This window comes from Anas acuta, chromosome 6, assembly GCF_963932015.1.
Source record: "Anas acuta chromosome 6, bAnaAcu1.1, whole genome shotgun sequence".
In the NCBI taxonomy this organism is placed as follows: Eukaryota; Metazoa; Chordata; class Aves; order Anseriformes; family Anatidae; genus Anas; species Anas acuta.
The window spans coordinates 17,568,459-17,593,401 of NC_088984.1; the positions used below are offsets into that span (position 1 = coordinate 17,568,459).

At 35.5% G+C, this 24,943-nt stretch overlaps 1 protein-coding gene across 8 annotated transcripts in view; it reads left to right on the plus strand.

The window, feature by feature from the left end:
• The window catches only part of SLC4A10 (solute carrier family 4 member 10), a 155,903-nt gene that overhangs the window by 105,870 nt on the left and 25,090 nt on the right, over positions 1–24,943 (plus strand). For 7 of the 8 annotated variants that reach the window (XR_011098126.1, XM_068687692.1, XM_068687695.1 and 4 more), the window contains 8 exons: positions 3,017–3,108; positions 7,589–7,746; positions 9,973–10,060; positions 10,518–10,664; positions 11,639–11,739; positions 13,087–13,261; positions 13,462–13,595; positions 14,105–14,350. Coding sequence is in view for 7 of the 8 variants with exons in the window: in XM_068687692.1 (XP_068543793.1) it covers positions 3,017–3,108; positions 7,589–7,746; positions 9,973–10,060; positions 10,518–10,664; positions 11,639–11,739; positions 13,087–13,261; positions 13,462–13,595; positions 14,105–14,350 (1,141 nt within the window). In the remaining variant the exon portion in view is untranslated. The remainder of the gene's footprint in view (positions 1–3,016; positions 3,109–7,588; positions 7,747–9,972; positions 10,061–10,517; positions 10,665–11,638; positions 11,740–13,086; positions 13,262–13,461; positions 13,596–14,104; positions 14,351–24,943) is intronic. The other variant, XM_068687691.1, reaches the window with a different exon arrangement.

Sequence of the window (24,943 nt, forward strand, 5' to 3'; positions counted from 1 at the left end):
CTTGTATCTTTTGATTGTTTTTCAATCCAGTGAAAAAATGAAATTGTTTTTCCAAGATCTAGAAAGCTGTCTTTTAGTTACAGAGCTATTTAAACGTCTCTTACTGCCTCAAGGTAAAACTTGTGTTCTTTCAGATTACTTCAGCATATGGGAAAATCAGAGTCTGAGGTCTTCTGTTGGCAGAGAAAAAGAACATATGCTATTCTTTAAACTTTACATACTTACTTGTTGTGGCTTTTATTTCCCACCATCTATATTTTTACTACCTAAAGGAAAAGTGGACACAATGTTTAAAAGTTAGCCTTTGGACCATCATGGTAGTTGCTTAGGATGCTTTCAACACCTCAAATTATGGGGGTAAAAATTCAGTAGTATAATAGGTGGTCTGTCTCTTTTGTTGGTCAGAATCTTTTTCTCCCTGGCAGATACCCATGCTCTCATTTTCTTGAAATTATGGGTCCAGAAAAAAGTTCAAATGTAAATCCGTAATTAGCAACAGAAAGACAATGAACTACTACCTCTCTTGCTTTCCTGTGGATAACATCTTTATAACATAATGTGTATATTGGTATGACTAATTATTACAAGTATTACCATTCATAGAGTTCCTAGATTATAGAGGAGTTTCTAAAAGGAAGAAAGTAAGAGTTAAGCAAGTCTAAGGCTTCCTGGGAATAAGCTAAGGTAGAAATGTTCCCTGTGTATTTTATGGCTCCTATTTTAGAATCACTGTGAGGGTTTTTTTGTTACATTATAATATACATTTTTGCATATTATGTACATTATCATCAAAACAATAGATATATGCTATTTTGAAAGTTATAATACTACAGGATAGTTCTTGTAAAATTTTGTAAGACCGTCAAATAACAAATACAGAAAAAAATTATGGTATGAGATATAGTGTATGGGGATACTGAGTGATGATGGTGGAGCAGTGATAGAACTCAGTGGATCTTCTGAAAGTTCTAATTAAAACAGAAATGTTGCATGGCCTTTTATCTTGCATATTTAAGAATTGCTGGCTTCTAATTGGCAAAGGTTGTCCCATGCTAAGCTTAGGAATTCATAGTCTTATTTTTATGTAAATTCTTTTAAGTTTCATTAATATATTGCCTTCTGAAGTTAATCCATAATTTTTGTCATATGAAAATACTAATCTTGACTTATTTTTAACTATGTGGCTAGGTTAACATGATAGTAATGTCTGTTTTTCTGCCACTTTCCTGTTTGTTTCACTGTGGTGCTGAACAAAAGCCCTAATTTCTAGTCTTGTTTTGATCTTTGTCCTGAATCAGAAAGAGAATAAAAGAATTTACATTTTAAAGATTGATACGTTTAATAATAAGATTTTTACTAATACCTTTTGGAACATTCTGTGCCTGTATTTAGTCAAAGTGAAATCTCTCTGGCTAAGCTACCAGGATGCAGCACAAGTCAAATAAATGTTTTGTGGCGTGGGAGATTTGCCTAATGGAAAATGAAATGTTGATTTTCATGGAAATCAACCTTTTCCTTGAGCAAGTTTCTCAACTTGATTTTGCTCAAGCTCAGTTCATGACCAGAGTTAGCCAGGGATACTGCACTGCTCAGCTGTGACAGAAGCTGGACACTGTAGATTTGTGGCCATGGTTGAGATACTTCTGTGTGTCTCCTGTTCTGTTAGGTCTGGATTCTGCAAAGTGCTCCATTTCCCAACTGGCTGAAGATATGCTTAGACTGCAAATGGATTTAACAAAGATGTGAGGGTGGACACACCATGGCTTTTTGAATTGCCCAAACAACACGCCTAGCTTAGGACTGTCTTTATCTTCATATGTCTTGAGCATATGGTCTTTGTTACTATGCAAGTTTAGGTTGATTTTCACCAGAACCAGTGTTTTCACATCATCATTTCTTAGTCATATGAGAGACTATTTGCTATGGAAACAAATATATGCTGGGCACAAGATGCTGATTCTGGGCCAGCTGGACTCTGCAGTTATTCCTGGGTATGTGTTAGGGCAGTAAGAGATAGTTGGCTCATACACTTAGCACTTCTTTCTGTACTTTGTTGTGGTGTTCAAAGCTGTGAGCAGGTCTCTCATGCCAGGGAGAGTGTAAGAGTAAAGGCAAGCAGGGAATGTCCAGTTAACCTATGGGGTTTGCATGATGCCCTACTGCCAGCCCCACACCCTCAGTGTGTGTGTGGTGTCTTCTGGCTATGTACAGGAGCATTAAGTAAATATATGCTTTATGTGACCTATATTTGTTACTTCTGTTTTTTCTTTTTTAGCTTTTATTGACAAATTTTAGCTGGTCACAAGGCTTACTGTTTGCTACATGAGACTGAGACATGTTTAAACTCTTCTCATCTTGAGATGTTTTTAAAACTTCTAAAAAATCCTATACTAAATCCTCACAGAAATTTTTTGAAAATGTTTGCTGAAACATTTGTTTTATACATGTCAATATCCCATTGTTCAATACTGAGATGAAATCATCTTAATTTCCAATATTACTATTTTTATAGCATCCCACTCTTATGCTAGGTTTTGTGGTATATTTTATAATCAGAACATTCTTTTACACGAGTAAATTTATGGATATTAGTAGTCCTGTTTTATTCAGTGAGGAGTAGTCTTGCAGACAGATACTGCCCCAAACTTGGCAGTTCCTCAAATTACTTACAAAAATTATATAAATGCAGGACTTTCTTCAAGTGTAATATCTTAAATATTGTAAGCTTTAATTGGCACAGAAGGTTCGTCTTCCAATATTCAAGAATATGTCTTCCAATATTCAGGAGTATTTTCTAAGTTATGTTCTCCCATTTGTAGCTGCATGTGATAAATGTTCACTTTTGAGAATGTGTTACTCTAACTAAGTATTTAATTAAAATGCCATGTTTGGATGTTTCATTATATACATATGATATGGAATGTGTATAGTTCTTTAATTCTACCAAATATTTCATTGAATATTGCTTTATTTATAGAAGTGAGTGTTAGTATTCTGTAATGGTATTTTTTGTTAGCAGGTCAGATTGTTTCCCCACAGTCTGCTCCAGCCTGTATTGAAAACAAAAATGATGTGAGCAGAGAAAATAGCACTGTTGACTTTAGCAAGGTAAGTGTTTACTGACGGCAAAGAGAGTTTCCTGACTACCAAACAGATCTTTTTAATTAAAAAAGATGAATCTATGTGAATTAGGAAAAGCTATGAAGTGCAAATTTTACTTGAGCATTAAAATTTTTTGTGGCTACTGCAACACACAGTTTGTATCTAACAAAAAAGAATTCTTTGTTTTCCTGATAAATTACTGGTAATAGGAAACCACAATGTAAGAACATAGATACACATTTATTACATAACAATACAATAGGTATGTAGCTGTAGGGGGAGTTTTTAGAAATGAACAGAAAATTGTTTAATAAGGAAGGTAATTCAGAATTCTTACAATTTGGATTTACCTCTCAGATTTGTACTTTTGTAGAAGTAATGCCTGAATGCAAACTATGCTTTTTATAACCTGCACTCGTGGATTCCAGATGTCTCAAACAGAATGTGTTTCTGTAAACCTATAACTTAATACTTCTGGCAAGCCAAGATATTTCAGTACACTTCACAAAAGATGTTAGCTGTTCAGTAGTGGAGATTGCAATGACAGTTCAATGTTAGATAGCAAAGAAAAGCAAACAGCTTCTCAGCTTTAATGTAAAGGAGAATCCTAATTTGTTTAAGAAGTCTGTATGTATCTAAAACAAACTGTCACGTTAGATACAGATGACAGACCTGACAGGAATAGATGGCTTCAACTGACACATTAATACAACAAAGGTTGAGTAAGTGAAGAAAGGTAATTTAAACCAAAATTCTGAAGAGCAGCACTTTGTGTCTGTTGAATCTTAATGTTAGTGCAGCTGAGCTAAAAGTAGAGTTATGTGATTGCTCCATCTGGTGCCAGAGATATTTCCTAGCAGCAGTAGCTATTTGCACCAGTTGAATTCTTGACTGAATATGCCAGACTAGGAATGGTATATGGCTGAAATAAAGATGGGAAACAGATCTTGTTGTCAAAGATGGTGCGAAGAAAGGAGGAGGGCCGGGGATGTATTGTGGACCATGTTTCTTCAGAGGTAGCAAATTGATCTATAAACTGTCACATGCTTTAAAAAAAAAAAAAAGGCAAGCTAATTCTTTAAAAATACTTAAGAATATAGAAAGTCAATTATACTTTTGGTTTGCTGGTATTTATTTTAAAATCATTAACAAAAACTAATTGTTTTTGTAAATGTTCTATTATCAAGGTATAACATTTTAATAAAGGATATCAAATAGAGATAAAGCTGGCCATTCAACATTAAGCTGTGCAGAGATGATGCTCACAACAACCTATTGTGAATGACACGACTTTCAGTCATGCTTTTTTGCATATTTTCACAATTGCTTTGAGTCTTGTTGGATCAAAATCCTGGTCTATTATCTATATGCATAGTTTTTATTCAACAAGAATGGAGCTGCATCATCTGATCCTTCAGCCACTAGTTGTATAGTGCTACAGCTTAGCTGATCAAAAGAGCTCTCCCTATTTGAAGTGTCATGAGAAGAGATCAACGTATCTTTGGGCTAGCTTCAGTAGTGTTAGATAGCCACAAGGATGTCAGGAATGTGAAAGAAGCTTTTATTTGCAGGAATGAAATAACAGTAAAGAATTCTAATCTAGATACCTTTTCTGACTACCTTTAAATAGATGCATGTATCCTTTTGAAGATGCATAAGTGAAATACAATTCCCCCTTGAAATGTGCATTGGGAGTTATTGCAGTAACTCCCAATGGTTATAATTGAAATTATATGCACAGATTGAGAGGAAAGTAGAGCAGTACACTAATTTTCTTTTGAGTATTGTGATTTCTTGCTCTAATTTTGTTCCCCATATTAATTTCATTTACCTTCTACCGCAAAGCACCTTTGACTACCTTGCGCATTCTCTCTTTGCTAATCTGTCTCGCTTGGGCTACTTCTAATATTCCAAATTCTGGAGTTGATTCAACCATCAACAACACGAATATGGCACTGATACAGTGTTGATTGTATTGGTATCTACTTTTGAATTACATGAGACATCAGGAAAAGCAGTGTTGAATGTTACTTCAGTAGCATAAAGAGGAAGACTTAGTTTCTGATGTTTGTACTTATAAATGTGTTGCTCCTCTTCCTCTGGGAACAGCGTGAGGACTTTGTATTCCCAGGGTAGTATGAGTGTGTTCTAAATGGTCTGTCACAGCACTACTTTATCCTGTGTCTGTGAGCAGGATGGGGATGGCAGCTAAACAATTGCTGGTCTCTGCTTCTTCTAACAGAGGCTGACATAATCTTCAACTGTCCTGAAATATGAAATGCATGAACAGACTGCAGCCATGTCCCTTCTCATGGCAACATTTCTGTTTTCATGTGGAAACAGTATTTCTGAATCAAAACTGCAGTTCCAATACTGATAGAGTTTGGTCTTTCAAATACCATGGGAAATAACTGACTTGTTTTTGAACATTTTGGATATGAACATTTTGTTTTCAATAGCTCTGCTTATAAGTAAATTTGATGAATACTTGTCAGGGCTTTCCTAAAGAGTAATGTTGGTTATTTTCTGTTTGTCTTCATGCCAAATTATATTTGGTTTTGTGGGAGCCCTTCCCCTCCTTCTTCCTTCCTCGAGGCGGCCTGGGGGGGAATGGACTCCACATTGGTCATTTACTTTGATGTTTTAATAGGAGCCTTCTGGGGCTATTAAATGCCAAGTCGTGAATGTGGCTCAAGTAAGGGTTAAGATTAAGATGTACATGATGTCTCTCCAAATAAAGACTTCTTGCAATAAGAGATGAATGGTGGATAGGTTAGAAGGAGTGTTTACAGAATGTAACTGCTACACTTGCACCAAACTCACTTGGGGTTACCTCTGTGCTTGTTAAATAGCAGAAGTTACACCTCAGGTTTGCATGTATTTACCCAGTTTGATGCTTTTCTTTGCTTTTGACTGGGGCTCAGTTCAATACCTTAAAGATTTTTGACTCTCGAGCTATCAGTAGTACTAGAAATGTGTCTAGGAATACTTTCTGGTAGACAGTGGATTGAGTTTTGCTTTCAGGTTTGAGTCTTGGTCCTGTGATCTGTATGTTGATGGGACCTTTGGGTGACAACTGTGGTGCACAAGACTTTATTAAATGCTAAATCCATTCATAAAGTAAAATCAGTACAGAGTGCACATTGGTACATGTGCCTGGAAGATTACTTGCTTTCTCTCAAGTAGAAATGACCTAAAATGCCACCAATAGATGCGGCGTGAATCTGTTTGGGTTTTGTATTTAACCCTGGAGAGTCATTTTGTGATTTGAGTGGGGCACAGAAAAATTTATTTCAGTAATACTTTGATGAAGTACTTGGACTCCAACCTTTCAGATTGATTTGATATTTGTCTCATAGCTTAGAGAGGTATTTGTCATTCTAGATTAGCTTATGGTAGCATCTCTTTGTGATCTTAGAAAAATAAGATTTCTTACAGAGGGAACTGTATTATATCTGAATTCTGATTTAGTGCCAGAGCCATTTGCAAGAAAACAATTTTCTAAATATTACCAAAAACTATGCAAACTAGTACTGACAGATGGCTGTAAGATAGACATTAAAATGGTCCACTTTAACAGTTTATATTGGATTTGGTTGCTGTTGTTGTGTTTAGATTAATAAAAGGAAAGCAAATGACAAAATTCATGCATTTTGAAATGTAGGCAATACTGGTGTATAATGAAATCAAACATACATTATATACTCCATTATTTCATGTCGATCTTTGTTATAAACTGTAGGTTGGTACTGAGAAAATAAACACAAATAAACACATTCCTTGGCAAATACCTAGAGCTTACATAGCAATGTTGTAATGAAGCTGCTTCTTTTCTTTTCCTACCTGCCCCCTGTGAAAAGTAAACACCATAGCCTTAAAACTCCAAAATTTTTGTTCTGCTTTGTTCCTTAAGTTTTCTCTCTTGAGACAATTGTGGTGATAGCTTATTTTCTCTTGTTTTCAGAGGTCTTCCACCAAATATGTAAACAAAAATGGATCTCACTTAGAGCAGTAGAAGGAAAATTTGGGGTGGTGGAGCCTGTTCTTTTTCTCACTTATATTATAACATGAAAACTATAAGATATGAATTCATGATCTCCACACTTGTTAATTATGGAAAAATGAGGTGTCTTAATTTCTTCTACTGCTTTTAATTATTCTATTATGAATTATTGATTCTGCTAAGATGTTTGTTAAAATTATTAATAGGAAATTAATATTGGATTCTTACCAAGTTATTTGTTGCCTTTATTTCTGGAGTACTTTAACTATGTTTAAAAGATAAAATTAGTAAAATATCAAAAAATCAGTTTTTGTTTTTGAGAAACATTCTTATTTTTTGAAACATTACATGACAGACAAGAGTAGTAGAAACTGAATAATGAAAAAAATTGTAAATTTAAAATATAATGCCATCATTGGCCAAAACAGGAGAAAAAAATATCCCTGTAAATAACTCCATGATAATTTGATATTGTTTTCCCAGGTTGACCTACACTTCATGAAAAAGATACCTCCTGGAGCTGAAGCATCAAACATCTTAGTTGGCGAATTGGAGTTCCTGGACCGTGCAGTTGTTGCTTTTGTTAGGTTATCTCCTGCAGTGCTGCTTACAGGACTAGCTGAAGTTCCAATTCCAACTAGGTACAGTTAGATTTATGTGTCTTTGTGTTAGATTTCTAAGTATCTTGTGGAGACAGGGTGATATCACCTTCAGTGAGTTTCACCATGTATTGGGTTATGAAATTTGCCACCTGCCCTTTAAATTATGCATAAGTATATTCAGAAACATGCTGTTGGTATGCAAAGCAAGTCATTCCTCACAGAAGTAGAAAAGATAGCTTGTCAGGCTACAAGACAGAATTTATCCTATACAAACAGGTAATACTGCAGATGAAATATTAGGAAGCTCAAAGCAATGTTGTAGACTATTTCATCTGGAACTGAAACTACTTGTGTGATACTGCAGAATTATGTCCAGAAGAAAAAAAAATGATACAGGAAATAATTAAAGAGAAAAAAAAACACTTTGTGATTCGGTTAACTAGGGATAGCAAATGGATGAAAAATATGCTGTAAATACCATGCTCCTCTAAAATTTACTTTGTAGATACTTTCATGAAAGTGAATGTGACTTTTGACCATAAATTTTTACTAGATTATCTTTTTCTTGGTTGAAACCTTTTCTAATAAAGTACTTTGGCTTTGAGAACAGTTTATAAGGAATTATTGTCATGTCTAAAATAGACTTTGGAGACCAATATGAAGCTTTTAAGCAGATCTGCAGATATATTGTTTCCTGCTGGGGCTGATTGGGTTCAGAATTCCAGTCTGATTCTTCCATGTCTGAGCTCACTGGTTTAACTGTTATGCAGGCTTTCAGTTTTTGTTTGGTTTTTATTTTTTGTATACATATATTCTGTGTCTTTCTCCTTCCCTCTTTTTATGTTAAAGTAGAATTCTAGCAGACAACAGTACTGTATTCCAGTTGTTCATGGCGCTTATCTAGAGTATGATATACTGAGAATTAAATCCTTGCTCCTAGTCAGATAGTATTAGTATAAAATAATAAGTATAGTATATAATAATGAGTATTGTATAAAATAAGTATATTTAGTATATATTTAAGTATATAGTATAATATCAATATAGTATAAATTTTGTTTAATTTGTAGTTACATTGGATATGACTTTTTTCATCTTCTCTGATTCATGCATATGTAGAAGGGACATTGAGAGACTTAGCTTTGAAAAAACTTCCAAAGCCTTTCTCCATTTCTCCACTGCCTCTCCCAACCTCCCACTTGGCCTAAAGAAAATTAAGGAATGAAAAATTAAGAAAACTACTTTCAGTGAAAAGTTTGGTTTTAAAATAATTTAATAATATTAAACAGTCGTTTTTTTTTTTCTTTTGCATTTAAGCAAACCTGGAAATTATTTCATTTGAACATATCCTATGCATGTTAGAGAATCCCAAGCACAGAGTAGAGGCTATCTAGAGTCTTCTTAATGGGAGGAAAAAATGATCTTAGAATTATTTTTATTCAGAGGTAATTTCACTACCCTGATATTGCAATAATACTACCATATAATAAAGTAATAAAATTTAACAGAAACAATGAAGTAATTGGCTCTGTTAAATTAAGAAAACTAACATTAAATTTATGTTAGAGTTTTCTGTATTGAGATTATAACTGCATATATTTATTTTGTAAGATAAGGTTTCTTATGTAAGGAGGTTTTGATAGTCTCAAGTCAAGTCTGACTGTGAAGCTTATGACATATTTCTGGAAGTTATTTTCACATTTTTTCTAAGTAGAGCTTCATGTTTAAATATGTATGTGAGGATCTTGAAGGATCCTTACATCCTTCTATCCTTCTATAAATAATATTTCATAGAATGGCTTGGGTTGAAAGGGACCTCAAAGATCATCAAGTTCCAACTGCCCTGCCATGGGCAGGGATGCCACCCACTAGATCAGGTTGCCCAAAGCCCCATCCAGCCTGGCCTTGAGCACCTCCAGGGATGGGGAATCCACAATTTCTTTTGGCAGCTTGTTCCAGTGCCTCACCACCCTCCATGTGAAGAATTTCCTCCTCACATCTAATCTAAATCTCCCCTATTTTTCCAGTTGCCGGGGATTTTGCCTCACTGCCATGACTTCTGAAATATGACATAGAATGTTTTTTCAACTACATCAGCCAGTTCCCTTAGGGCCCTGGGATGCATGTTATTGGGCCCCATAAACTTGTATCTGTGTTTCTTCTAGTCCAATTTTAAATAAGTATTTCTGTAATGTATGTATGTATGTAGTTGCATCCATCTGCCTTATACAGTATTTTTATTTAATATTTTTATTTAACTTGCAGATTTTTGTTTATTCTTCTTGGACCATTGGGTAAAGGGCAACAATACCATGAGATTGGAAGATCAATTGCAACACTAATGACAGATGAGGTATTTTTATTCATGAGTTGGCTTTAGTAATTTTGTCCTGACTGAAAAGGTATAATAGGGAACCTTGTGGTGATTGAAGAGGTGTAATAGGGAACCTGCAATATGTAATTGTCCAGTTGAAATCATGCACAAATAGATTTTAAGTTCATTTCATTGGCCTATAACTGTCCAGGTTATGCTGCCATAAGAAGGTAACAAAATGAGAGACAAGAGTAACATGCAAGGGTATCTTCACTGAGAGGATTCCATTTTACACAGTTAATTTCCAGGGGTATAATTGAGTTTTAAATTCCTTGGAATATTTAGCACCATTTTAGCTGAAACTGCCATGGAAACTATGTACCAGATTTTCTAGTCAGTTGGAGCTGAGACTTCAACTTCAGAGGAGTAGGGGCCATTGTGAAATATTTTATGGGTGTTCCTCTCCCCATCTCTTTCTCTTCTTTGTTTTTCACAGGTGTTCCATGATGTTGCTTACAAAGCAAAAGATCGCAATGACTTGGTGTCTGGAATTGATGAGTTTCTTGATCAAGTTACAGTTCTCCCTCCTGGAGAATGGGACCCAACAATTCGAATAGAGCCACCTAAAAATGTTCCCTCTCAGGTTTGTACATTGTAAAAAGTACTTTTAAAGGTTGTGATGAAATGAAGTTTTGCTGAGTAGAATTAAGTCTCATTAATTTAGCATTTAGCAAAATCACTATATAGACATTTTGCATTCTTTTTGTTGGTTACTTTGCTTAAAGAGAACTGTTTTCTTGAAAACGTAATATAGTGATGACAGTCCATGCAGTTCAATGCTAGGTCTGTCCTGAATAAAGACAGATGGATCTTAAAATTGAGGAGTAAGTGGTCATAAGTGTCTTTGATCATCACAAACAGCCATGGTTTGCTTTTGTTCTAAGCTTATGGTATCCTAGTTTTCTGAAACAAAAAGACAAACACAAATTCCAAATATTCCATTGCATGTGAGTGTATATCCTCCTACAGGTGCAGTTTTCCTCAGAAGATGATTCAAACAAGCAGAAAAGGTTATGAAAAAGGAATCCCTTTTTTCTTGATGGCTTTTTTATAGTATGACATGATTGAGTCTAATTACTCAGCATGGGTTGTTACTGTACAGTGACTGTTCACAAAGATTTTCCATCGTTTATCTATTCTCCCATTCTTTGATGACAGTTCTAATCCATTTTGAATTTTGCTGTGTATTTCAGACATATAGTGTAAGATTTGTTACTCATAGTTCTTGTCAATAGATGCTGCTGGTTATGCTAAGTTGCTAGTGAAGTCAAAATGCAATGACCAGGTAAGAATAAGAAATGATCAAAGCAGTCTGCCTTGCTGTTCTTAAAAATGCTTTCTGATAATAGGATTTTCTTCGATCAATTCTTTAAATTTCTTTTAGGTCACAGTTCCTTCTACTATTTCTGGTTACAGAACTGTTTATGAAGAGGTTATGTTGGTGAATCTAACAATAAAATTTGGATGTTTAGTCTTTCAACTCTCAAAGTCTGTTTTCTTTACCAAAATTGTGTTTGGTTGTAAAGAGCTAAGAAAAGTATCTTTTCTTTCTGGTAGGAGAAGCGTAAGATCCCAGGAGTGCCAAATGGGACTGCAGCCCATGGGGATCCAGAACAACCTGGAGGGCACTCTGGACCAGAATTGCAACGCACTGGAAAGTTAGTGAAATTATATTCAAAATTTTAAGTGTACTAACTGGTATACTTTCAAAGACAAAATAATGGTCGAATTCCCTCTTAAGTAACTAGCTTGGCATATGATTTTTTTTTTTTGAGGCCTTATTCCTGATTTGCATACCATGTAGTTGAAAAAGATAATACTTGCTAATTTGTAGAGAGGACAAGAAAGGTCAGACTGCTGTTAAAATCAGTTAACATTTCTTATTTCTGTTTGAAGGAAAAGTTGGAAATGGTCTTGTCACATATATTACGAATGCTTACAACTATTTTGTTGTTGAATTTTCTGGGTTGTGCAGTAGCACTTTTTTTTTGCCTCAGTAAGCACTGGTATATGAGACTATAATTCCTGTGGTGGCTACAGCATGCACACATCTGAGGGAAGAATTTGTTCGAAGGAATACTTACATTCTCTTGTCTAATATGGTGTGGTGTAAGCCCATCAGCTATCAGGAGTTACCATAGTGCAGCATCATCATGCTGGTAGCTAGTTAGACATTTCCTTTTCTTTGCTGCCTTTTGATAATTAACTGTCATTCCTACCTACACAAGGCTAAACATGCAGTGTTGCTGTACACAGTGCAGCAGAGGTGCGTAATGGTCAGTCTGTCTGTAAGTCATTCTTCTTCTGGTGAATCTGTTATTGTAAGCTTGAAGGATCATTTTAGTGTTTTGGAGCAGGTAACACTTTGTCTCCCCACTTTACCTCAGCACCATCTGATACGGTGTGCATATGAGAAAAAGAGCATTGTGGGATATTTGTTTTAACTTTGTTGTTTATTGTAATGGACTGTCTGTTCCTAAATATTTCATCGTATTTACCGTAGCGTAAATGACAAAATATGACAATTCTTGTTCTTGGAAAGTTATGGCCTAGATTTAATTCTGTTACCAAGTGTATGTAGGAAGAGGTTCTCAAATAGAAAATGTGATGTGCTCTACATGTAGAAGTGTGGGCAAATGGGCACTGTAGTAGCTCTCTCATTAAAGAAATGCAAAGAATTATTTCACAAAAATACTAGAGTTGTATGCGTGGGAGCTAACAACTATTCAGAAGTTGGGTCTGGGTGATTACAAAAAAATCTTAAAAACAGAACCATGCAAATTATTTTGTTTTAAAAACAATTTCTTATTTTGTTTTAAAAACAATTTCCTAGTTAAAGTTACCAGAACAAAGTTCCCAGAAACTTTCTTCTGGGGAGAAGGATGAATTACAAGGGGATGTATCACTTGATGAAGGGAGCATAGCTTCTCTGCAGCTACTAAGGAATATTATGGAAAAAAGTTCAGTAAATTTTTAAAATTAGTTTTCTCTCTTTTATTTTTTAGATTTTTTGGAGGATTGATTTTAGATATAAAAAGAAAAGCTCCGTTCTTCTGGAGTGACTTCAGGGATGCTCTCAGTCTACAGTGTCTGGCATCATTTTTATTTCTCTACTGTGCTTGCATGTCTCCTGTCATCACATTTGGTGGTCTACTAGGAGAAGCAACTGAAGGTCGTATAGTATGTGTTAAATCTGAACTTTCAAAGCAAACTTACATTTGTAGGTTTGTGGTTAGTATTTTTTTTATTATTACTGTTGTTGCATGAGGGTGCAACCTTTAAAACACTTGTGTTTCAGTGTTTAGAAGATGACAAATCAATACGTTGCTAAAAGAACCTGATTGAAAATTTATAGACACTTCAATCTGTATCATTTTCAGAGTGCAATAGAATCGCTGTTTGGAGCATCCATGACTGGAATTGCCTACTCTCTCTTTGGTGGACAGCCCCTCACTATACTTGGCAGCACAGGACCAGTATTAGTGTTTGAAAAGATCTTATTCAAATTTTGCAAGTAAGTGGAGTAGAGCTATTTAAAGTTTCAAACGTATTTTTAAATGAAATGGCTAACTGTGTATGTCCAAATACCATTTATGGAATCCTTATATGCAAGGTAAAGACTTACTCCACTGACTTACTTGTACACAAACATGTTTGAGATGGGTGAGATCATGATATGCATCATTGCTAAGGTGTTTTTGGGTAAAATTAGAAACATTGATCACCAAATTCCAAGATCTGAAGAAATAAGATCAGGAATTTGTTTTGGAGTGGACTGCTTAGGCTTTTGGAGACTGAAAATTATTCAGTGACTGTGAGAAGTCTATTGTTGGTAATGCAAAAAGGGTGGGTTGGTTCTGCTCCCCACCCTCCTACCTGGACCTTGCCTTTCCTCTGCTGCCCCCCAAGCTGTATCCAAAATAAACCCATCCCTAGGAAAAACAATTTTGGACCTGCTTCTTCTACATCTAGGAAACTGTGGCTGGACAGAAGTTAAACTGTATTTATTTATTTTTTCTTTAGAGAGTATGGATTGTCATACCTTTCTCTGAGAGCTAGCATTGGACTGTGGACTGCAATCCTGTGCATCATCCTTGTTGCAACTGATGCAAGCTCCCTAGTCTGCTATATTACACGGTTTACTGAAGAAGCTTTTGCTTCTCTTATCTGCATCATTTTCATTTATGAGGCCTTAGAGAAGCTATTTCATCTCAGTGAAACATACCCAATCAACATGCATAATGATTTGGATCTTCTGACTAAATACTCGTAAGTACGATTTCTTCTCTTACCACTGGGGTTTTTTCATGGGTAATGATGTTTCTGATGTCTAGTGCACAGCAGGAAAAGTTTGTGTTGTGAACTTAACATGTAGAAGCCATTGAGTTAGGCATGATTCTGGCAAATGGAAGTAGTCATTACTAGAGGTATCAAACTCTAATCTTAAGTAAAAATATCTTGACTTGGAGTTTTGGAAGGGTTACATGCATGAAAGTTGGGAGTCCTACAATAAAAGAGAATCTCAGAGCAACTTCAGCTTTAGGTTTTTATTGACATTTTTATTTAACCAGGTGCAACTCAATGAACTCCTAGTATAACTTTGTACTGGTGCTTCATAATATTTTATTGAGCATTCAGGCATATTTTTATATCATATTTGTTTTTTTCTTCAAATTGAGATATTCACCTACATAAAAATTTGATGTACCTCCCTTTATTTTAGACTCCATGGCAGCTGAGGTTCAAGCTCCGAGAACTGGAGAGGATTCAGAGCTGTTAGGTGCTTCTCAGAAGTGATTGATTTTGTCATAATCAATTTGTTCTTAATAAGATTTTTAATATGACTCCATTTAAGCACCTGTGCTTTACTATGTATGACAAGGTTTGACGAGTGTTTTTTTGATTAGGAGTGTTAATAAAGGACAAGATCCTAATCTGGTTTGAAGCCAATTAAGCCTAGTCACCCCAGCAACTAAAATGTCATTAAAAAGCATTTTCGGAGAAGATCCGCCCCCATAAATGTCTTTGTTATTCCACTGAACCCATTTGAACCCTCTGCATGAGCAGGGTGGGGCCCAAAAGAAACAATGCTTGAACAGTGCCACGTCTTCTGTTCAGTGGAAAAACAGGAGTGTCTCAAACAAATGTCTCATTTGCATTGTAAGCTGAGAAAAACAAAACACAGCAACAGAGAAAATATGTTGTCATCACTAGTAAAATAGGTAGTAGAACCTGAATCTGTGTGCATATCTTAATATAAAGAACAAGTTAAAATATAGAAACTGTAGTTAGTTCTGCTGTGACATGCTCTGTCATCATGCAGAAAAATAGTATTTTTCTCTAAGAGTTTAATTGGTAGACAAAGAAATCTTAGTTTGAAGAGAAGGCAGTAAACATCAAGAATAGACCATGAATGCAGTTAGATTATATCCTGATCTCGTTTAACTTAATGAAGTTGATGTTTTACTCTAAAGAGCCTTATATAGAACAGTATTTATGGATTTTCTTTTCCTATACCACTTCAAAGTAGCTGTGTCAGAGGGAAACAGAATAAAATGTTCTCACATTGTTTTGACAAACAGATGTTGAAATACTATACAAAGACAAAATTTTATTCAGAAACCATTTAGCAAGCAGAGCTTAGATGTTAAAATATGTAATGAAAAACAAAAATAGGGATGTTATGTATCCATGGTAAGCTGGTTTTATTTGTTTTTAGCTGCAAATCTATTTGAGATTTCAGAAAGGTAAATTAACAGTCTTGCTTTGTATAGGGGTACAGTGATAGGTATCTCTACATTTTATGATAAAGTTTTATCATTCTCCTTCTTAGATTTAAAATCAATGTATTTGTTTTTATTTAAAATCCCATTCACTGATCAGAATGCCAAAATGATTTTTGATGAGTGCTCTTTACTCGCTGCCTGTTGTTAGTAACTGTCTTTGAATACAGAACATGCAGAGTGGGCACGCACTCACACACACACATAAGAAAAAAAAAAAAAAGAAGAAAAAAGGCAGCAATTGTCACCCTCCAATTGAGGCTATTGACCTGTCCTCTAGTGTTGGAATACCAGCACAAAAGTTTTAGAGCTTTCCAAATGCAATTACTGAAGGACAAGCATCTTCCAGATGTTTTTTGACTACTGCCTGATGATTTCAAGCAAATACATAAGTATCTTGATCAAAATTGTATGATAAAATGGTCATGTACAATTATTTATAGGGTTATCATTTCAAACGTAAATTCTCAGTTATTCATTCACCCTGAATAGTGCAAATAAATTGACTTCTCAGCTCTTACATTATCTCAGCACTTATGGCATCTGTTATATCTTCTACTTGCAGCAACAGCCTATTTATTACTAATAGTATGACCATGGCAACTGACCCCTCTAATGTCAAAACGAGTAGCTGTAGGCATAATTATAGGCAGCATAGTTCTTAAGAGATGTGGCTTATATATTTTTTACATTAAACCTGATTGTTGGAGACATCAGTATGCATATTGATTATCTTGCATCTAATTCACTGTCTGCTCTGCTGTCTAAGAGCCCATCTGCTTGTTCCAAGGATCTGTGCACTGAACATTGCGAAGTGGTAATTCCAGCCTCTTCTGTTCCCTCCCCTCCCCTCCACCATGGTTTGTCTTAGTTCTTCAGAACTGGCCCCAAAAATTGGGAGAGCTGAAAGATGTGCTGTGTTGGAGCATTTGCACCTCAGCTGTCCAAATTACCAGTGCATTCACAAAACGCTGGGTGCATCCTGAACTCGACAAGTCTGCAGCACAGATATGTGCATATTACTCTGTCCAGACACATTGTCCATTTGCCCAGGATGTGAAGGTATCTCAATTATCATTTGCATGTGATCATCACAAGATAAAAAATAAACAATTCAAATTTCAAAAATTCCTGAGTAAAAAAGACCTGTCAGTGGAAATGTCGATATAACTGTACCTATATTGCTGAGGCTAACATTTGATTTTTGCAAGTCATGTTTGGTCCTTGAAAAACTGAATTTTACATTCCTTGATATATCTGGAGTGTGTGAACACCCAGCAAATTAACTGTCTCTGTGATATACAGTGTTTGATAGCGATGATGATTCATCTAGCTAATACTGTGATTTTTTTTCCCTTTCTTTAAATATTCTGGGAAAAAAACAAACCAAAAAAAATTTTGAGGGAAATAAAATTCTAATTAACAAAAATCATAGAACTTACATTGTTACATGATTGCTTTTTCATTCAAATACCAAGTCCGGTTTTCTCAAATGTTATAATAATGGAATGGTTTGGGTTGGAAGGGACTTTAAAGATCATCTGATTCCATCCCCCCTGCCATGGGGACACCTTCTGCTAGACCAGATTGCTCAAGGCTGCATTCAAGTTGGCCTTGAACACCTCCAGGGATGGGGTATCCACAGCTTCTGTGGGCAGCCTGTTCCAGTCTTTCACTCTCATAGTAAAGAATTTATTCTTTAAACATCTATTTGAAACCTACCTTTTTTTTTTTTTTTTTTTTGGTTTAAAACCTTTACTACTTGTCCTATCCCTGACAAAAAGCCCCTCCCCAGCTTTCCTGTAGGCCCACTTGAGGTACTAGAAGACTGCCATAAGGTCTCCATGGAGCCCTGTGGTGCAGTCAGAGAAGCTTACTGGCAGAGCTTGAAACCGTACTGAGATTGAAAATAAAAACATTACATTTTTTAAATTTTATATGCTTAATACTTTCTTTTGGTTCAAGAATTTTTTAATTGATGTATTTAAATAATTCCAAAAGCACTTAACCTATTTGGACCGAGACATTATGATGGTAAAACAAGTATACAACTTTTCAAAAAGGAAGTTAGTTAAAATACAAACAGTCTGGAATATGATTTCAAAATAACGTTCAAGGAAAACAAACATTCAGTCTTGCAAATCAGAGTCAGCACCATATTTCAATTATGTTACCGGGCCATTTTTCCTAAGTTTCAGAGCTATATTCCTTCAAATTTCATCTGAAAAAAAGCCATCATAGTCCATTTGCTTCCAGGTAAATGTAAAGACCTCATCTTCCTTTCTTCAAGGAAAAATCTCTCCCTTCATTCCATATTCCAAAGGCTAACAGTGTTTTCTTAATAGTCTGGTTCCTTCAGCACACATTGCCAGGAGGAGTTCAAGGGACTGATTTCATTTCCCTCACTGTTAAAACTGATTTTCCCTTTTCAGCATATCTGTAAACATTTTCATCTGATGCCAGCCTTTTCCATGCACCCAGTTTACCAGTGAAAATGGGTGCAGAAAGTTACTGTTGCTGCTATGGTTCCTTCTGCATAGACAGCCAGGAACAGTTTTGGCTTATCCTCCGGACCTGTTTGAATAACTCTACATGTCTTTATCAATTCCAGAAAGATCCATAAGTTCCAGAAGGATCTTACTAGAAGACAAGTAAGCTCAAAAACTTACTTGAAGTAAAAATCTCAGTTTTGTGGACTTGAATTTGGGGACTTTCATGTGAAATGAGAAGACTTTTCTGCAGCATCTGACTCCAGTCCTATTTGTAGTTCAAATGGGTAGCAGACTTGAACTGAAACTGGTCCTGTCCTTAAAGGACCAGCATACTCTGTTACAGAAGCTAATTAGTATCTGCTGTTTTGCTAATTAAAACAGCTGTTTGCATTTTTTATCTTTGGGGATTTTAAAGACAAGTTTTTAATTGTTAGTAAAGCCTTGGCAGTTCTTTAATTAGCAATGGGTGAACTTCAAAAGGTTGAGCAACTCATTTCTCTTTGGATGCTTTGCCAAAGCTTATGTAAATCTTTATCTCAAATCTGCAATTCTGTACTAGAAAACTCAGGTTATACTGTAAAATTCCTGTTTTCTGTATTCTCACTGTTGTCTACTAAAAACAAAAGAAGAAAAATAGGTCAGGGTAATGAATATATTTGAAGCGTTGGTCTAAGCTGTGGCCTAGCCCTTCTCCTGTATCATGTGGCCTTTCTAAGGATGCTCTGATGTCCATAGGTTTGCATCCCAGTATTGTTGCCTTTGTCTTGGTGAAGAAATGACTTTGACTCAGGAAAACTCATTGGTGTGCTGCTAGTATCATCTTTTGGAGTACTAGAAAGACAAAGAAAACATTTTAAATGGTTTGTATTTCAAACAGATTGTAACCATATTTCAAGTGAGAAAGACGTATTTTGGGTGGGTTTGACTTCTGTCATAAACAATCTCCATTGCAGGATTTTGATAGAAAAGACTTCACTACATATATCTCCTCTTGCATTTAAGAGCATAGAAATCATTACTAGTATCTGCCATAATAAACCTTAGAAGACTATAAAAAGAGCATTTAGAACAGCTTTGTTTTATTTTTTATTAGATTGCACATTCCCAAATATTTGAAAATCAGCTCAAATTCCTCCTAAAAGTATTCTTATTTATTATTTTACAACTTTAGGTAGAATATATTAATTTTTTACAGAATCCTATCAAATTCAAAAAGACAAAAGTATCTTTTGTTGCATGATCTAATGAGCGTATAACTAGTCCTGATGCACTTTTTACTCTTTCTCTTTGTTATGTTTGTTTGTTACTTTGCATTAAAATGTTGGTCATGATCCTCAGATGATCTTTCAGGAAAATCGGTTAACTTTTTCTTAAAGTGCCATCTTTAGACTATAGGTAATAAGGACTTAAGGACTAGATCAAAAAAAAAGGACAAAGGCAACCTGATTTTCAGTTTGCTGCTGAGGTGCAGTTTTTTTCCCTTAAGATGCATTTTTTTAAAGGAATTTAAATACAGTAGCTGTAGTGTTTATTAAATGAAATATGCATATTTTTTGGTCTGGGCTTTCTATTTTTTCTTTCTTAGTATTTTTTTTTTTTTTTTTACTGTGACCTTTTTGTATTTGTCATGCCATTAGCATTTGTAGGTTGGCATAGCAACTCTTATTTCTGCATTCTCCTCCTCCTGCTTTTTCCTACTCCCATAGCAAATATATCTCCAGTTAGTGAATTCTGTCTGTAACACTGATGCACATCAGTTTTAATGTGTACGTTAAATATTGCTAGGAAAGGAGACCTCTGTTACTGAGTAGATCGAAAATAGAGGTTCTCAAAAGGAAAACAAAATGAAAATCCTGGATGAAAGTAATCTCATGATTTAGAAAACAATCCAGTATTCTTTAAAAGACAAACATTTTAAGATAGCTGTCTATGAATACAGAAGATAAATTATTTCTCTGAGCGAGGTTCAGATCTTGGGACTTTATATACCTTCTGTTTTTTATCAATCCTTTTTTTCAGAGAGGTAGATTCATGTTGTTTTTAATAATTCTTTACCAGAAGTTACTCAATTATTAACAGATTACATTGAATAATTTTAAAGTGATTTCTTGGCATAGTAATATGCATATTACAATCTGTCTTGGTATTGACATGCACTTAAGAATTAGGAGTAGAAAATCCCACTCTGATGTAATTAAGGAGCCAAGATCATGTCAATCTCAGTATCTTTTGCAGGCTATAGAAAACCATTGCTTCTAGAAGTCATTGTGAAGATCAGCTTTGTGCATACCACTATCTGCACAAACAAGCTTTAAATCTTTCAATGTATATATATATATATAGAGAGAGAGAGAGAATATATTGATATTAATCAAATACATTATTACTGGATACAAATTACATTCTTCTTTGTATTCCTTGAGTTGCAGGTGGAATGAGTAGTCACTAATGATGAGCACATTGGCTTCTCATTGGGATCCCAAACATACCGTTGAATTCCAGTTCATGTAATGATTTCTTTGTAGGCAGATATGAATATAGATTTTCTTCCCCCATTTGTAACTTTTTTTCCCCTACAGTTAAGTAACTGTGTGGTATCCTCTGTTTCTTCCCCTAAGAATGTCCCTCTTCTACCCAGAACCATGCTACTGTCATCACCATTTTTTAGTGCTGGTTCTCTTCTGCTTCCTAACAAATCCTGGAATCCAGAAATAATTTTGCTTTATTCTAGGACTTCCCTATCTCTCCTCAACCCAACTGACTTGTTTTATTTTCTCCTTCTGTTGAGTCCAGTAGGTGCTCACCTAGCTTCATTCTTTCCTATTCCCTACGCCCTCTGCTTTGGAATAGGATCTCTGTGTTAAGTAATTCTGCATGGCAATCATCTGGTCTATACAATGTTGTCTTAATCTGGAAAAAATTATGTACAATCCTTGGATTACATTTATAGTATATTTTTGTATTGGAACACTACATTTGAATGATCAAAAATTAATGTTAATCTGACCATATAGTTTGTAAATCTCTTCTCAGATATAAGTGATTTATTTTTTTAACTTTGGAAGTGGGGCGAGATTACAACCTAGAACTATTTCTGAGTGAAAACTTTCAGATGAATAATGAAAATGAGAAATGTCCCACATAACACGGATTTTCTTCAAGATAAACTCTCTCCATAGCAGTTACATACCATAATATTGCTAAGAATGAGTGGACTGCATTCTGCACCTGGCAGCTAATAAAGACCAGTCTTTATGACTGACAGACAAGTTTAACAAAACTGCAATATAACTATAAATCTGTTTTCTAGACTTTTCCTTCGGGATAACAATGTTCTTCTTAGGAGCTGTCCAAAGAAACCCAATTCTTTGTGATTTGTTCACTGTGACACCAGTTGCGTCATCCTCCCCCACCCCCCCCAATATATTAATATAGATGTATTTATGTGTACATTAATTTGTTGTGCTGCTGAGTGCAATATTTAGATACTTCTACGTTTTTTTTTCCTCCTCAACTTCACCAACTAAGCTATATAGACTTCCAAATTTGCAGAATATACTTAGATGCCTACTGATTGTCAGAGAGGGGCTACTTAACTTAATGACTCAATGGTCTAATTCAGGATGGCAGATCTCATTAATAAATGAAAAAAAAAATCATCTTGCCGTGACAGCTGTGCCTTGAAAGGATTTCATGATACTGAGAATAGAACTCAACTGACAAGTCTATTTCCCATCAGTATTAATTATTTTGCTTCCAGTTTCTTTTCCACTGAGACCTTGGTTTCATCGTTATGAATGTTGACATGAGAAGGAGTATGGTAAATATAATGCCAGGGATATACAGGTGTTGTACATATGGGACAGCAGAGGAGATGAAGTCTATGATGCTGTTGTCTCTTTTTGTGTAGCAGCTGGACAAACAGAAGGACTCTTCAAGTACTCATAAGAGTCACATGAAAACAGTATATTTGGAGACAACCTAAACATGCGTGGCATTCTGATACTGCTGAGCTTTCCTTCAGCCTTGTAAATACAATATTAGCAATGCTTATGTGTATGTTATAATGCATTACTTTTAAAATGAAAATAGTGATGTTATCTTCAACTTCCTATGATGTTCTTACTCTGCTATGTTATCAATGCACAGCATACTCATAGAGCATAGTCTGCTTCTTAGGGGAAAAGCTTCCTACTCTTTACCAAATATGTGTTCTGATATTTTGTGAGACATGTTGTTTAACCAAACACATTTTGGAGCTTATTTGTCATAGTTGTCTGTATTTTTTTTTTTTTATAAATATAAATATTCATATAAAGTAAATCTCATTCTCTATATTAAGTGAGCCCAAAAGAGATTTTTCCCTTCCAGGAAAGGGAAATAGTGTGTTAGCTAATCATGAAGAAGCTCCAGTTGTACCTTTTATAGAGCTGAGCCTTATCTAGTATTAATAGATGTCGTTTTTAGTATGTACATGCTGGAAATACAAGAACTCTAAAACAGAACCTTATGAGTTGCATAAAATACTTAGTAGGAAGTGTTTCCCAGCCTTGAAAAGAACATACTGTAAAATGGCAGTTGCCTAGGGATGAGTGGCTGTGAGGCTTCCAAAGGAGCTGCACCATGTAAGGGTTATTTATTTACTCACAAAAACACCATGCAAGTTCTTACATTGTAATGGCAGCAGAATGGGCTCACACCATGCTGCACAGCGTGGGGAGGAGGGTGTGCTCAATGGAGCTTCATAAGCACATGGAGAACGAGCTTGAAGAATTGGGGATGAGAGGTAGAAATTAGGGATTCTTGCACCAGACTTACGTTAATTTTGATCAAGTAAATAGGCCTAGGGAATATGTTTCTTGTTTTGTAGTAAAAAGGTACGCTCAGGATTGTTTTAGTACAGAACCTTTCACCTGACTGGTTACTGAGCAACAGTGATTTTATTGCTGATAAAAGGGGGGGAGGGGACAACTTTACGTGTAAAACAACCAGTTTCTAATTTACCAACCCATATTCTTTTTCCCATTGTCCAAAGGAAGAGAGGTCATACAGACAAGTCTTTTCAGTGCTAATAGGGTTAGTAATGACTGTTCCTTTGGGGGGAACACTAATAGTAGTTTGAGGTGTCCTGAAGCTGTGGTTGTCAAACCCTAGCTCCGATTTTTGAAAACAGAACAAGATACAGAAAATGTCATGCACAGTGAAGTTAATGATGGTTGCCTAAAATTAATGAAACTTAAGAAAAAATCATCAGATTGGCAGCAGAGGGTTTTATTATTATTATTATTATTATTATTGCTATTATTTTTTTTTACTGTAGTGACACCTATGCTTTTGCCACCACAACTAATGTCAGATTCTTTCCTGCCTATATTCTAGCCATGAAAAAAGCAATTTCTTCCTAGCCATGATGAAAAAGAATCAAATTAATCCTTCTGTATCTTTTGGCATAGCAAAGGTGATTGCTGGCTTGTTACCACCAATAGGCATAGCAGTATATGGCTTAGTTGCTACTGTATTTGGAGCTGAGTATGTTGCTTAGAAAATGTACTAATAGATGTATGTACAGTCTCTTGCTCATTGGTAACAGCATAAACTCCACATACATCTCTTGCAGTGGGCAAGTGCCTATGCCTAGCACCTTAAACAATTTTAAAAGGATTTAAGCACATTTGAACCTTCAAGAAGCAATACAATTTTACTTAATTCCACCTTCTGAATAATAATTTATCAAGAAAATAGGAAGATGTGTTAGTAGTTATTAATTCAGTGTATTTTACTTTTTCTCCTGAGAGTTGACCTGTCTGTTAGAGTAAAAATGATGATGAAAGAGACTAATAGTTTTAAGAGATGAAAGTAGAAAGCCTTATTTCTCTAATGTGAGTTCCTCCTTGTCGGTCAGTTGTTTTGGGAAATAGTCATCATGCAGCAATTACATCTCTTATGAAATGCCACATTTTGGTAGTTACTCTTTTATGTTCTGGCACTGAATGGCACTTCCAGTTGTGTATTCTGGGCTGGAGGGGGATTGTCATTCCATCTCCCATTTCTGTGATGCTAAGCAAAGATCTACTCTGACTTCAATTTTACCTCTTTCAGTAGGAAGCAGGATCCGATCTTTACAGTTAGGGCCTGATTCTGCTACCATTGAATGGCAAAAGCTGAGTGCAGAGTAAAGTTTTTTGTCTGTATGGGCAGAGTTTGCACAAGTCACTTCCAGAAGGATGATCTGCCAACAGTAAATGCCAACAAAACTTGGTACAGGCCAGACTCGAATGCTGTGAAGAAGGAAAGTGGTATTGATCTAGCAATGAACAGAGTGATGATCTCATCCGAAGGTGAATTACTTGAGTTGTATTGAACTATGCCTTCAACGGCCAGGTTTCTGAGTTTAAGGAAATAGAAAATTCTGGCTTCTCTATCTTCTAAATGGAACTTTGCAGTTTGCAGTACGTGTAGTTGTACTGTATAGTGTTGGTGACATGCACAGTCTTCCCTTCTAGTGATAAAGTGACTGTGATTGAACAGCCCACGTCACCTTGGCCTACTGTAATCAAATTCCAATGGGCCATCACCCAGAGTCTTCC